Source organism: Petaurus breviceps, unplaced genomic scaffold, assembly GCF_028583685.1.
Source record: "Petaurus breviceps papuanus isolate PSGF00001 unplaced genomic scaffold, PetGlider_PUasm1.0 90822, whole genome shotgun sequence".
Classification (NCBI taxonomy): domain Eukaryota; kingdom Metazoa; phylum Chordata; class Mammalia; order Diprotodontia; family Petauridae; genus Petaurus; species Petaurus breviceps.
The window spans coordinates 10,087,108-10,103,243 of record NW_027187351.1 but is presented as its reverse complement, the minus strand read 5'-3'; the positions used below and the strand labels follow the sequence as shown (position 1 = coordinate 10,103,243).

At 35.7% G+C, this 16,136-nt stretch overlaps 1 protein-coding gene and 1 pseudogene across 1 annotated transcript in view; both read left to right on the top strand.

Annotated features, from left to right (window-relative positions):
- Positions 1-16,136, top strand: part of COL21A1 (collagen type XXI alpha 1 chain) — a 252,989-nt gene that overhangs the window by 125,824 nt on the left and 111,029 nt on the right. The window contains exons 4-9 of the mRNA XM_069070650.1: positions 7,124-7,292; positions 7,393-7,609; positions 8,599-8,772; positions 9,975-10,052; positions 11,647-11,655; positions 12,746-12,829. Of these exons, the coding sequence (XP_068926751.1) occupies positions 7,124-7,292; positions 7,393-7,609; positions 8,599-8,772; positions 9,975-10,052; positions 11,647-11,655; positions 12,746-12,829 (731 nt within the window). The remainder of the gene's footprint in view (positions 1-7,123; positions 7,293-7,392; positions 7,610-8,598; positions 8,773-9,974; positions 10,053-11,646; positions 11,656-12,745; positions 12,830-16,136) is intronic.
- On the top strand, positions 13,026-13,834 carry LOC138148151 (phospholipid hydroperoxide glutathione peroxidase pseudogene; annotated as a pseudogene).

Genomic DNA, 16,136 nt, shown 5'->3' with positions numbered 1-16,136 from the left:
TTGCCTTCCTATTTTTCCTCTCCATTGTAACCATTTTCTCTTGCCTCTTCTATATGAGATAGTTTACCCCATTCTGTCTCTCCCCATCTGCTCTCATTATATTCTTCTCTCACCTCATAATTTCACCTTTTAAGTATCATCCCTTACTATTAAATTGGTCCTGTGCCCTCTATGTATGTAAACCTGTAAACATATATATATATATATATATATATATATATATATATATATATATATACACACACACACACACATACACACACACACACACATATATTCATATGCCTGTATACCCTCTGATTATATATATATATATATATATATATATATATATATTTCCTTCAACTATTTTCATACTGAGAAAAGTTTCATCAGTTACAATTATTGTTTTTTCATGTAGGAATGTTAATAGTTCAACTTTGATAAGTTCCTTATGATTTCTTTTCTGTTTACCTTCTCATGGTTCTCTTGCTTCTTGTATCTGAATGTCAAATTTTCTATTCAATTTTGTTTTTTTCATTAAGAATTCTTGAAAGTCCCCTATTCCACTGAGTGACCATATTTTCCCCTGAAACATGATACTCAGTTTTGCTGGGTAGGTGATTATTGGTTTTAATTCCAGCTCCTTTGCCCTCCAGAATATCATATTCCAAGCCCTTCAATCCCTCAGTAGAGAAGTTGCCAGATCCTGGGTTATCCTGAGTGTGTTTCCACAATATTCAAATTGTTTCTTCCTGGCTGCTTGTAATATTCACTCCTTGATCTGGGAATTCTGGAACCTGGCTATAATATTCCTAGGAGTTTTCTTTTTGGGATTTTTTTCAGGAGGTAATTGGTGGATTCTTTCAACCTCTATTTTGCCCTCTGGTTCTAAAACATCAGGGCAACTTTCCTTGAGAATTTCTTGAAGGATGATTTCTCAGTTCTTTCTTTGATCATGGCTTTCAGGTAGTCCAATAATTTTTAAGTTATCTCTCCTGGATCTATTTTCCAGGTCAGGGGTTTTTCCAATGAGATATTTCACATTGTTTTCTATTCTTTCATTTGTTTGGGATCTGTTTAACAGCATCTTGATTTCTCATAAAGTCATTAGCTTCCATTTGCTCCAATCTAATTCTGAAGGAGTGATTCTCCTCAGTGAGCTTTTGAGATTCTTTTTTCATCTGGAAAATTCAACTTTTTAAGGCATTCTTTTCCTCATTGCCTTTTTGAGCCTCTTTTGCCATTTGAGTTAGTCTATTTTTTAAAGTGTAATTTTCCTCAGTCAAGCTGTTGACTCTCATTTCATAATTTTCTGGCGTGTTCTCATTTACCTTCCCAATTTTTCCTCCACTTCTCTTATCTGTTTCTTAAGGTCCTCTATGACCTGTAGCCAGCTTGTATTTTCCTTTGAAGCTTTTGGTGCAGGAGTTCTGACTTCACTGTCTTCCTCCTGTTCCATGCTTTGTTCCTTTTTGTCCCCCAAAGAGGAATCTAATGTTGGATTGGTTTGCTTGCTTTGCTTCCTTTGCCTGGTCATTTTGCCACTCAATTACTTGACTTTTGGGCTTTTTGCCACAGCAGGACTCTGCCACCAGACAGGGGACCTTCGTTCCAAATGCTAGGGTTTTCTTAGCTGTCAGAGGTATAAGTTGGGTGCCCTCACTGAAGCCTCCACAAGCTCTGGCAAGCTGGTCACACTCCCCAGGACCTCCACCCTAGATGGCAATCCAGATCCAAGCATGATAAAGCAAGAGCAATTACCCCTCAGACTGGTAGCTTGGTCCCCCTACACTCTGCAGGCCAGGAACTAAAGCTGCCATGTGGCGGCAGCAGGGCCACAGCCCTCAGTGGCTTCTTGCCCCAGAGTCAAAAGCCAATGCATTCCCAACTACTGGGTCCCAAAGTCCACACTGCACTGACCTCTTACTTTGTCCTTAGCATCTATATGTTGATAATTCTGGACTGCCACAGCTGCCTGTGATCTGGTGTCCCTCCAGCTGGAAGCTGTTCAGGCCCAACCTGGGGGTAAAACCTCTGGCTCGTGTGGGGCTGGGGTCGGCTTCCAGAGCACTGTGCTTGCCAGTTCCTGCCAGCCTACCTGACTGTCCTTAGCGGTTGATTAGCTTCTCTGTGTCATTTTGTGGGTTCTGTAGCTCCAAAGTTTGTTCAGAGTCCCCTTTTACATGGTTTGGAGGTGGTGGGAGCTGGAGCCACACAGAGGTCCTGTTTATACTCTGCCATCTTGACTTCCAACAACTGCTTACATTCTTAAATCAAAGATGATACTTGTAGCTCATAAGACCTTTCTCATTAGGGTAATCAGAAGGAGTATATACAGAGGGCACAGGTGTGAGATGAATATGGAGGGATGATATAAAAAATGAAATTAAGGAGTGAGAGAGAATGCATTTCAAGAAAGAGAAAGACAGACATAGAATGGAGTAAATAATTTCACATAAAAGAGGCAAGAAAAAGCTTTTACAGTGGAGGGGAAGAGGGAGGAGGTGAGAGAGGGTGAGTGAACCTTACTATCATCAGAATTGGCTCAAAGAGGGAATAACATACAACTCAATTGGGTATAGAAATCTATCTTACTCCACAGGAAAGTAGGGAGAAAGGGATAAAAGAAGGAGTGATAGGAGAGAAGATTAGTGTAGTGGGTAGTCAGAATCAAAACACTTTTGAGGATGGAGAGGGTCAAAGGAGAGAGAATAGAATAAATAGTGGGGCATAGTATGGAGGGAAATACTGTTAGTTTTCCACAAAATGACTATCATGGAAGTGTTTTGCATGATTACACATATATACCAAAATCAAATTGCTTGCCTTCTCAATGAGGGTGGGTGGGGAGGTAGGAAGGGAGAGAGAATTGTGAAATGAAAAGTTTTAAAAATGAATGTTAAAAATTATTTTACATGTAATTGTGGGAAAATAAAATAGTAAATATTTTTTAAAGAAATAAACAGTTCTTAAGAGATATTTGTGGCTAGGTGGCTCAATGGATAGATCACTTGGCCTGGAGTCAGGAAGACTTGAATTTAAATCCAGCCTCACACATTTACTTAGCTATGTGGTCCTTTGTAAGTCATTTAATCTCTGTTTGCCTTAATCCACTGGAGAAGGAAATGACAAACAACTCTAGTATCATTTGCCAAGAGAATCCCATGGACATTATTGGCATGTTATGGTGTATGGGGCCATGAAGAGTTGGACACAATTGAATGACTGAGTAATAACAGCAAGATGTACAAGAAAAAGTAATATCACTTGGAGCAAATATAAAACTTGAATGATTGAATATATATATATATATATATATATCTTTTATCTCAATTTCAAGTTTTTTAGCATTTTTTTTGTTCTTATCAGTTTTCTGACTTGAACAGTATTTACTGCACAAATTACTCAGACTAGGTTGGTAGCCATCTTGAGACTACTCTATCATGTTTCCTTAATATTTCCATTGAGGTTTGTATGGTCTTTTGCACATAATGGATATTCTATAAATACTTTTTGATTGAATAAATATTATTATGGTTTTTCTAAGCCTCCTCTTTCAAGAATCTGTCTTCCTTTTCAAATAGTTAACTCAATAGCCAAGTTACTTAAGTTCTTTTGCTACTGAGTTACAGATGTCAGTACAGCTAGACTTGAGATTTACTCAAGTCTGTTCTCAAACACTCTATTCTACAAAGCAAGGAGATGAAAGCTTCCCCACACACTTTTGTGACTGTCTCTTGTCAATTGAAAATAACTCAGAGCAGGTTAGAAGTAGTGACAAGTAGCAGTGTGACATCCCTCTCTCTTCTCCACTCTAGTTTTGATTGTACAGTGATCCTTTCCCACAACATATGGAATTTAATGTACTGCCTTTTTGTTTCTACTGAAGAAGTTAGCATAATTTGTATTGATGATCAAAGTGGTTTTCTATGAACAGAAATAGTTTTTTTTAAGTTTCTTATATGTAAACATATTCGAAAATGCAAAATCCATTTTGAAACTTTAAGCTACATCTTTTATATGGCTTCTGAGCAATACTTTCATAAAGAATCTTATAATGTTAAATCATACTCTCTAAAGTTTCCTAAGCAGGTCATGACAATCAGTATTTCATGGCTATATGATAACAATGCTGTTTTAAAATGTGACATAACTAATGTCATAGAAAACAAGTATCATTATGACACTAAAGAACACTGACTTAGCTTTCCAAATTCTTAGTTGTATTGCATGTGGCTTAAAAATTCTTATTCCAAGGCAAATTAGGAGAATACTTGATAGATGAATACATTCAAAATAGATTTATATATTGGCACATATTTGAATTTCTCTTATTTGAAATAAGGAAGAAAACCCCAGAAATACACTTTTTACAATTATCTTAACTTATTGACTCTGAAAGGAAAGAGCATTATAGACAGTCATCATAAACAATGTGCCTGCTACATTAATAAATATCTACTTATCAATCAAAAACGTAAATCCTGTTTATCAATTTAAGCTCAGGTCTTTTTTGAGTAGGCTTTCACAGAAAGTTCTGTTAATAACTAATCCAAAGGTATTCTTCAGGTGTCTATAAGATATTTATTTAATCCATGGATCTGTGGCATTAGGCATACCAAAGTGTAGTTTAGTGGAAAGAATGTTTGATTTGATGTCATGTGACCCGGATTTGGATCCTACGTCTGCTGTTTAATACCAGTGTGATCTTAGAGATGTCATAATCTTTCTGAGTCCCATTTTCCTCATCTCTCTGGACTTTGTCCATAGTGTCATAAAAAACTCTTCTTCCTGGAAGCTCACTCAACTGCTGAATTTCACGTATTGGAGTGCCCTCTACCCCTATTTTTTCTCCCTCTGATTAGTTGGTTCCTTCCAGGACTTCCATTTTATGGAGGATGCCCAGGCCAACTTTTTCTTCATTCCTTTGCAGGCTGCACTCTCAACTTTGGACTTTCCCTGGGTACCCTCATTTCTTCTTCTCTCCCTTCAGTTTTTCAGTTTGCTTCTGTGCATTGTTTTCTTTTTTTTTTTTTTTAGAATGTAAGCTCCTGAAGGGCAGAAACTATCATTCTTTCTGCTTGTATTTCTATTCCCAATGTTTACTTAGCACAGTGACCTAAACACCTAATAAATACTTTTTAATTTAAATGGGAGACCATTAATGAGTGTAGGTTTATTGGTGAGAGACAACTTGGCTTAGAGGATCAAGAGCTGGCTTCTAATCCTCCCTCTGACACATAACTGGTGTGACCTTGGACAAGTCACTTATCTTCTTAATTCTCCAAACATCTCTCTAAGGTTATAATTATTAGGGTATGTTCTGGTCTATATTGATAAGAGGGAATTCTTCACTGGGAGCTCCCTTACATAGATTAAATCTCTTGTCTAATAAAAAATCTATTATATTATTTTTCTGTATAAAATTTTCCACATAATTTGAAGTATTGGTTTTCCAGGAAAGTTTAAAGTGCATTATGTTTTTCATTGCTAAATAGAAGGCTGTAATGTTAACATTAATGACTCTTCTTGGGGAGTAATTCTTTTTTTTAAATTTATTTATTTACTTTTAGTTTATAATGTCCAGTCCCACAATCCCTTGAGTTCCAAATTTTCTCCCCCTTCCTCTTCTTCCCCCCCCCACACCATGGAGGCATGTAATCCAATATAGGTTCTACAAATACCTTCACATTAAACATTAGTTAAGTTGTAAAGATTTATAACAAATGGAGTGAAAAATGAGAAAGAAGGAACAAAATAAAACAAAACACAATAGAGAGAGCAAGTCGTTTACTTCTATCTGTATTCAGACTCTAGTTCTTTCTCTGGATGTGGATATACCTTTCCATCATGAGTCTTGGCATTATCTTATAGCCTTGCATTGCTGAGAGAAGCCCAGTCTATTAAAGTTAGTCGTCACAGATACAATGTGTCTATAATTGTGTACAAAGTTCTCCTGGTTCTGTTCCCCTCACTCAGCGTCAGTTTACATTAAGTCTCTCCAGGTTAATGAAGAAGTCTGTCTGCTCCTTGTTTCTTACAGCACAATCGTATTCCATTACATTCATATACCACAACTTGTTTAGCTATTTCCCAATTGATGGGCATCTTGGGGAGTAATTTTTGCCTTATTTCTAGAATATATAACAAAGTTATAAAACTGCATTGTAGTCAAATGAAAACCAAATTTCTCAGATTCAAAGTTGTTAGTGGTTTTTTCTCCTAAGTGAATAGAACCTGTGAAATTTGAGTTATAAAACAGATGCCTACATTTGGAGAGGACCTTCAAGAGAAGGGATGTCCCCTCGCTTGTAATGCATAGAACACAAAATGTTAGAATTGGAAGGCACTTTGTCTATTAAATTGTCCAAAGCACTCATTTTGTAGATGAGGTAGATGAGATCCAGAGAGTCTCCATGCTCAGGAATGCAGTTGTTTAGTGGCAGAGGTGGCACCAAGGCCTAGACTGATTTCTTAGGATCTTTGCTGTGTTCTTTCCATTACCCCATTTTGCCTCTTAAATGTCACTAAGAAGTGTAAAGGAATCCTTTATAATAGAGATATCCTTAAACTTCCCTTCTTCTCCTATCTCCCTCTGCCTCTACTCCCTTCTCCTCCACATATTTCCCTCCCCAACCCTTAAGCCATTCTATCAAAAGTATAGCTAATTAATTTCTTTTCTCTTCCTCAAAAAAAGATGTATAGTTTTCAGATATTGCTGAGACTTTCTTCACAATTCCATCTAATTTCTCAGAATATTCATCCAGCCTGATAAAATTTGGGGAGTGTTTCTTACCTTCTGCATAAACCCTTGCCTTATTCCCTACGGACTTCTGCCTTATGTCCCAATTTGCCTTGTTTTTATTTTGTATATATTTTAAATTCAATTATCTATGGTCATATTTTCTTACCTGATAGTATATAAGCTCCTGGAGGGGAGGGATTACTTAAGTTTTGCCTTGGTCTTCCTAGTGTCTAGTACAGTAGGCATATAATACATACATAGTAGGTGCTCAAATTGAAACTATAGATTAACTGATTCTGTGCAAATTCATTCTGTGGCATTTTCCACATGCAACTTTTTATACATGAATTGAGTACATGTTCAATTACCCACATTGTTTATTCTCTTGGTTTTTAGAATCTGTTTGTCCAACACGAATTCCAGTAGCAGCCCGTGATGAAAAAGGATTTGACATTCTTGTAGGGTTGGGTGTGAAGAAGAAAGTGAAGAAAAGGATTCAACTTTCACCAACTAAGACAAAAGCATATGAAGTAACATCACAAGTTGATTTATCAGAACTCACAAGGTGATTTGTGTCTATCAATCTTGATTTTGTTTTGATTCCTAGATAGCTGCTTGTGTTGAAAATTCACTGAGTCAATGTTTGTGTGTGTGTTTTTCTTCAGCAATGTTTTCCCAGAAGGTCTTCCTCCTTCATATGTATATGTCTCCACTCAGAGGTTTAAAGTTAAGAAAAAGTGGGACTTATGGAGAATCATCACCAGTGATGGAAGGCCACAGATTGCCGTTACCTTAAATGGAGCTGAAAAAACTTTGTCATTTACCACTACCAGTGTAATGAATGGCACACAAGTTGTTGTTTTTGCAGAACCTGATGTTAAGGTAAAGCTATATGGCTATGCTAAGGATATTTATCAAGGTGTACTTGGATATTTTCATGGACAGAAAAGAGTTTACTCTGACTTATCTCTTCTTGAACATCATCATTTACATGATGGAAATACAAAAAGATTGGAACATGTTGATGTTTTTGCTTTATGAATAGTGGAATTGAGGTAGCCTGATTTATAAATCTACATGATATTAAGATACAATGGGCTTAGTAATGAGGCAGCATGATATAGTGGATAGAGTGTTGAACTAGAAATCAAGAATTGTTTGTTGTTATTCAGTCATTCAATCATGTTTGACTCTTTCTGGCTTCATGACCCACAACATTCCAGGCCCTTCTATCTTCTACTATCTCTTAAATTCTGTCCAAGTTTATGTTCATTGTTTCTATGATACTTTATCCATCTCGTCCTCTTCTATCTCCTTTTCCTTTTTTTTAATCTTTCCCAACATCAAGGTCTTTTCCAATGAAGAATACCTACATTCAAATCCTTCCTCTGACACATATTGTCTTTGTGACTATGGGCAAGTCACTTTACCCTTGTAGCATCTTAGGCAAGTTATCTATAATTTTGTGGGAAAGGAACAGATGTGAAGTTGCTGAAGGAATCCCTCTCACACTAATGAAATCATAGATCTTTGTTGTGTCCACATGCTTCATAAACCTTGATAAGATTATAGTTGATAGTGGTCATAGAACTAGTTTTAAGGATAAGTTTTTATAAAATGAACTTAAATTATATGATATATCAGTGGCAGAGCTTAGATTAAAACTAATGTTTCTTTCTCCAGTTTCATGTTAATCCAGAGAGATAATGGATTCTTTCCCCAGACAGGATAACAATGTTCTGTCCATGCTTCAAATTTAGGGAATTCATGTTGTAGAATACAAATCTCACTTTGAATTTTATATTATCTCCTCATTTAATATGCTCATTAAAATTGAATTTGTAAAACTTGCCTTTTTTCTGTGTCTATAGACTCTTTTTGATGAAGGCTGGCATCAAATTCGCCTTTTAGTAACTGAAAAGGATGTAACTTTGTATATTGATGATCAACAAATAAAAAGCAAGCCATTACATCCAGTTTTAGGTATTTATGTCAGTGGCCAAACCCAAATAGGGAAATACTCTGGGAAAGAAGAAACTGTCCAGGTAAGTTCCACTATTCAAGTTTGCATTGCATGTTTATTAAGTGTTTGCTGGCATTTGCAGCACCATGTCCTATATATGATTTAAATTTAATAGTTAATATTCCTTTTGAAATATTTAGGTCATAGGGCTTTTGCTTATGAATAAAATGGTTTACTTTTTCTGGGGAGAGGAACAAAATTAAACTTTAGCAGACATATGCAATGGTTTATGGAAATGTTTCCCAAAACACTTAAGAGTTTCCTACTCTTGGGTTTAGTTTTTCCCTGTAAAAAAGAGCTAAACAACCGTAGGGATGTAGAAAAGAATATGGTTAGGACACTAAGTGAAGGTAATAGAATTTGACATGCTTTAAATTTAAAGCTTTTTGAAAATGAAAATGTTATGTGAAAGCAAAATAGTCATCGATTGTCTTTAGCTTACACCTAAAGCTATTTAAGAAAAAACAAAACAAAACACAACACATTGCTTATGAATGAGTCAGAAATGTAGAGATGGAGGGCAAGAATTTATCTCATAGGTTAAAATAATAAATCATTTTTTAAAAGTGTAGATATTCACCATCTGTGGAGTATAGCTCTAAATCACAGGATATGTAATGTAGATACAACTGTCAAGTGATGGGATACCCACACTGTTGTGGCACAATATTTTATGTCTAATAATTATAACCAGTTCAATAATAACAAGAGGTAAAACTGTTAATTACGAATGAGTGAGCTGTTAACATGAGGCCTCGTCACTTTGGTCACTTACATCTATTCAAAATGTTGCATATTCCTATTTCAAACCTTGAGCTCTGAGATAACTACAAAGAATCTTCTGAAATTTTAGGAATCTTGTTGGGGTTCCAAATCATTGTGGGAAGACCTGGGAAGAATCATCCTAGGAAATCCTCTTTGGACCTGGGCCAGTTCTAAGTATAAAGATATCATAGGACCATGAAAAATCTGGGTTTTGTAGATCTTGAAGAGGTTTTTTTTTTCTTATAATAATGACATTATCTCACTACTACCAGGCTACACTACTAATTTCACCATTGCTTACTGCATTACATTTAATTGAATGCTGTGATTTTGAACATCTAATAATTGCTAATTCATTTGAAATTTGTGATGCTGTTTTTTCTTCATTATACTCAAACAGTCAATTGTCATGTGCCCTTCCCTAAACCATGCTTACTTTACTGTGTTTCTGTTTTATAGTTTGATGTCCAAAAATTAAGAATCTACTGTGACCCAGAGCAAAACAGCCGTGAAACAGCTTGTGAAATCCCTGGATTTGTAAGTAGGATAGCTTCACTTTCAAGCATTTGCTTCAGCCCTGTTAGAACAAATTAGAAACAGATTGATGGTTTAGCCTTCAATTAATGTGTATTTTACAGTTTATTTTCTTTTTTTACATGAGTAGAAATTGTTACTGTGAAAGAAACTTGCTTTGATGATTACTGTATAAAAGGGAAATCGCACTATGACACTGCCTGGATGGGAATGAGAAATGTGAAGAAACAATGCCTGTCAGGAAGGTGGGAAACACTCATAAAAAAAGCCCAGCCCACTTTCTTTAAAGGTCTTTTTATTTTCTCACAGAATAGGAAAAAAAATATATATATATAGTAATTATTGTGATTGTTATTATTTGTGTATAAAAATGAAATATTTGGACTGGGTCAACACAAACGACATTCTGTCAAAAACACAACATGGGGGAGGCCAGGTAGCACAGTGAGTAAGAGCACCGGCCCCAGAGTCGGGATGACCTGGGATCGAATCCGGGCTCAGATACTTACCACCACACCCAGAAATAACTGGCCGTGTAACCTTGAGCAAGTTACTTAACTCCAATTGCTTTAAAAAAAAATAACACAACATGATATGGTGGGTAGAAGGACCTAGGTTCAAATTTTGCCTCTGACACTCTTACTGGCTATGTGACCATTTTATTTCTCTGGTTGTTAGTTTTCTCACTAGCAAAACGGACAAGTTAGAATAAATGTCCTCTAAAATTCCTTCCAACTCAAGGTTTATAATCTTTTTATACTTTTGTCTTCTATGGCAGGAATGTTTAATTATCTTTTTTAAATAATTAGACAAGACTCTCACTTATTGTCTAAAATACTAGACCTGGCTATGACATATATGATTACAAGCATGTAAATTATTGTGCATTTTCCCATTTAGAATGAATAAATATTGATTATTCATTGGGGGGGGGGTTGTGTTCAGAATTATACCTCTGTAAGTTCATAGTACATGTGTATGCAGAAAAAGGAACTCACTAAAGTGTAGGAGGAAAAAGCTAAAGGAATTTTAACTTAAAATAGTTTTAACTTAAATAGTAACATAATAATATACAATAATTGCATATTATACAATAATTAATAATATACAACTTGTTTGAATATCCAATTTATCATGGAAAGGGGGAAATATACATTATATGATTAGCATCAAATGTAGTTTGATTATTGGACAATATGTCCTTTCTTGGATAAAAGATAGACTTTTAAAAAGATTACAGTAATTTACAATGAGGCTATTATTTATTTGATTATATTTAAATTGCTTTCAGCATTTAGACTTGTGTTAAGTTTAAGTCTCTGGTACTTATTAGCTGGCTGATTTGGGGTATCACTTAACCTATATAAACCTCAGTTTCCTTGTCTGTAAACTATCAATAATAATACTCTATCTATCTCACAGGATACTTGTAAGAAAGTCCTTTCCAGTTCTTGAATATATAAATATGAGTTATTATTTTTCCTAAGTCATGTGAGATAAAATAAAATAATCACTTACATATATTGAATATGATGTTCATACATTAATTTTACATAAATTTGATTACTTATATATTTTGTTTTTGTTTTTGTTACAGAACGGAGAGGTAAGCCTGAGTCATTTTATTCACCTTACTGTGTCTCAAAAGCACTTTGGGAATATTAAATAATTTTCTAACAACTGTAAGTAGATTGACCAGTTGGAAATAGCTTTTATAAATGTAGCCATGTACTATAGAATCAAAATTTTCACATTCAATGAACTCATCTTGACTTGGATATTCCTATTAGATTGACTTAAAATGGAAAATGCCTATGAAATTTTTCTTCCAGTAAATAAAAGTTATTTTTACTTTAATTACTTGTGTGACATTGATGATAAGATCATAAGACACCAAGCAAAGGGCTTAAAATAAAGTTAGACTATAGCCTTGCTGTAGGATGGGATCTGATAGAAGAATTGGGGAAGAAATTCCAAAGAGTCTTGCTATTCCTCTTTGTTTGCTAAGAAATTTAATAAACTTGATCTTCTAAACTGATTCAAACAGGATGGCTTCTTTAGGATGGTTCTTGAGTGGCAGGCTAGTTTTGGGGGACAGGATAAGTAACTTACTATTGATCCTTCTCTATGTGCTCAAACTCAGAGGAACCCATCTATTTCATTTTTAGGGAGGATATACAGTTTTAGTAGTCAATATATTTTCCAACCTCAGGTGTTTTTTGTGCTTCTCTTAGCTTAAGAAGTATCCCAAGACATTGTGTTGGACAATCTTATAGTGTCCAGAAGTACCATGCTTATTTTCTTCCCAACATCTCACATATAGAGACATTAACTGAAGAAATACAAATGTCATTGAGCTAATTTACCAGTGCCAACAGTGATAGATTCTGTGTCACAGATGAAGAAATGTACACGATAGATGCATTGGGGAGGGGTTATATAAGTACTTAATAAATTCTCACATCTCATGTCTCTGAACTTGTGTGATTTGTATCAATAAGTTGGGAAAGGCAGTATAAAGGTTTTATCATGACAATTTACTGGTCACACTCTCTCACCTGTGGTACTCTGTTCAAGATTCCCAAGGACCAACCTGACAGCGAAATCCCATTATAACGATTCATTCAAATGCTGGTTTTAAAATTTGAAGAGTTTTAAGCTTGTGTTTTTGCTTATTGTTAATTTGCTTTGCATAGTGCCTGAATGGTCCCAGTGATGTAGGCTCTACCCCAGCTCCTTGTGTATGTCCACCAGGAAAACCAGGACTCCCAGGCCCCAAAGTGAGTGAATTCTATGATGTAATTGTAATAAGGGAAAAAATGTTTTTTTCTTGACACATGTGCATGCCCATGCACCATTTACTATCTTTGTCTTTTATTTCAATCTAATATTTTTATATGAACCTATAATTTTCCTTGATAGAGAGAAATTATAGTGTAGGAACCTCCTTTATCAATGTACATGTGCAATTAAGTCTTGGAGAATTATACCACACGGCCAGCTCTACTGTGCACAGCCCTGGTGGCCCCAGGCCTTTCCAGCAGTATGTGCGCTTCCCAAAATGATTGGAGATGTGCCAGGTCAATGCACGACTTTTCTGCTAAGGATATTGATGGTCGCATAGTGTCCCTGGATAAATACAGGGGCTATGTCTGCATCGTTCCCAATGTAGCCTCCCAGTGAGGTAAGACAGACATAAACTACACTCAGCTTGTCGACCTGCACGCCAGATATGCTGAGCATGGTTTACACATTTTAGCTTTCCCTTGCAACTAGTTTGGGAGGCAGCAGCCAGGGAGTAATGCAGAAATCTGAGAATTCGCTGCCGGCTACAATGTCAAGTTTGATATGTACAGCAAAATATGTGTCAATGGTGATGATGCCCACCCCCTATGGAAATGGATGAAAATCCAACCCAGAGGGAAGGGCATTTTGGGCAACGCAATAAAGTGGAACTTCACCAAGTTCCTTATTGACAAATATGGCTGTGTGGTGAAGCGGTACGGTCCCATGGAAGAGCCCCTGGTGATTGAGAAGGACATGCCTTGCTACCTCTAGTCCCCCCCTCCCTTCCTGCACCTGTCTCTCCTGATCCTCAGAGTCTTCCACCCGGCACCAATGACGGTCTGCCTTCAAACCAGGTCACTGGTGAGGTAGACCCGACAACCCGGCTTGCATCTCCACCGGAGGAAGACTCTGGGGCCCTGGCGACAGCCTGCAGCCTCAAGCCCCTGGCTCATTCATTGGAATAAAAAGTTAAAAGTAACTCTCAAAAAAAAAAAGAATTATACCACACACTTTCTCTATAATAATCATTTTAAACTTGGCCTTAAATAATCTTTTATATGCCTACATTAGCAGCCTTTCACATAGGAAGATAACGTTATTGTCCCTCAGACAATGGGACAAGCATTTTCAGTTTTTGTAGTGGTGGTAAAAGAACCCATGGATTCCATGACATTATGCTTTAACCAACTGATATTACCTGGTCAAGGTAGATGTGTGATTTGCAAAAAATATATATATTTTTCATTGTTCCCCACTTGGAAATATTTTGTGTTGAAATTGGCAAAATGAAAACATCAAATGCAAAATAAAACTCTGTAACTGATTTTAATGTTGCAAGTAAAACTTCTCATGCCAAATCTAGTGGCTCAGATTATATTAGAGAAGAATGTGTAATATCAAATTTAACTTAATTTCCTATTTCTAAATTGCTAGCATCTTAGTTTCACCACAACTGGAACATCTTCTCTTTATAGTCTGTTGTCCTATTATCAAAACACATAATTTTGATTTTTCTAGCTTGTATGACAATCCCACACATAAATTTTCATCATGTGCTTCATGTTCTGCTTATAATTAAAGTCTAAACCTGAGGATGTTAAAGCTCAAATGCTATCACAAAAGTAAAACTGAAAATTCATCTTATATCCATTTATTTGATATTGACATAATTTCTAAAGTTGGTCTGAGATTTGGTCATAACATTATTAGGTATGTATTTGGCCAGATGACTTGAAATTCTGTACCTTTGCTTATGATTTTTGGATTTGTTATCAGTTTGCTTTTGGACTGAATTTGGAGAAGTTAATTTTAAAATATCTTCCATTTAAAAAAAGCCATGTTTTAAAGATTTTTTTTAACTTAGACAATTGGAAACGTAGAATGATTGTTAGTTTAGCAAAATGACGTCTTAGACATTAAACAGAACATTATTTGTTGGTGCATTACAACAAAGGGTATACAAAATACTCATAGACAAAAGTAAAAGAAGGAAGTTAATTGCTCATAGCTGAATCACGGAATTCTGAATTGTAGCAGAAATTCCTGTGGTCTGAGGAAAGGCAGATGTGTGGTAACTTAAAAGAAGAGATCTCCCAGGCTAGAAAGTGCTCTAAAGTACTTTTAAAAAGTATCCTTCCTCAATGACTATCGTTCTTCACTTGTTCCTTATAAAAAGTTTTGAATTTGTCTAGTGGAAGGTTTTCTTTTTCTTTTTACCCTAAACATTAGAATATTTATCTGAATGATAAGGAAGTTGCAGAAAAATTAATGTTGCTGGCATGTGTTTCTATTGTGAAAAGAATAATCCATGCCTTGAGAGCCATTGTGGAAGACAAACTTTGTATCTTTTAGAAAACTTTTATTTATAGAATTGGAGGAAGGGAACACAAGCAAACAGAAGTACACTTACACATACACATGTACACACACATACCGAGTATCTTCTCAGGAACATAAGAGTACAATTATACTACCTCTGTTTCCACTGCCCTAGTAAAGGGTTCTGTATCGGATTTCTCTCTCATCTCTCCCATTGGTAAAGAGATTTCATTTGCAAAATATGTCCCATCAGGTAGAGATAACTTGAATTTTTACAACTGCTGTTTCTAGATTTTTAATTATTCTTTCTACATCATATTTAAAGAGTGCAGTTTCTCTCTCTTTTATGTTAAAGGCCTTTTGGAGTATTAGATGGTACATTAAAATAGTATTTCCCATTTCCATTTATGCCCCTGAAATAAATTGAGCCCTTTTCACTTTTCCTGTTCCATTTCAGTACTCTAGCCAGTAGACTAAAGAATTGTTTTGGAACAAGGAGATTGGCTTAATACAGCCTTTTCTAGTCAGTATAGGCCATCACTGAAGCTTATAGGAATGATCTCTTTCCCAAAAGAATGACCTCCATGCTAGGGAGTTGATTCTAATTCACTCATATCTATCCCAGGCACTTTTTAAGGACTTATTGAATGAGTAAAGAGGCATTGTAAGTTTCATGAGGAAACCCCAAACCAAGCTCCTAGAAAAAGAAATGAAGAAGTTAGTACTATTTAAATGAATCTACCAGAATTGGAGAAAAACGTACATTTTTATTCCCATTATTTTTTTTTGTTTTGTTTGATTTTGTTTTGCTTTGTTTACATTTTTGAGTTAAAGGTAGCTTTCTGGAATGAAATGTTGGCCAAAGTAATACTCTAGTATAGTCACTAATTTTCTAAAAATATGCCCAGGCTTATTGCCCATTCTTTGAAGGCCACAGGTTTGTTAGGGGACAGAGGTTAGACCATCATCATGACATATTAA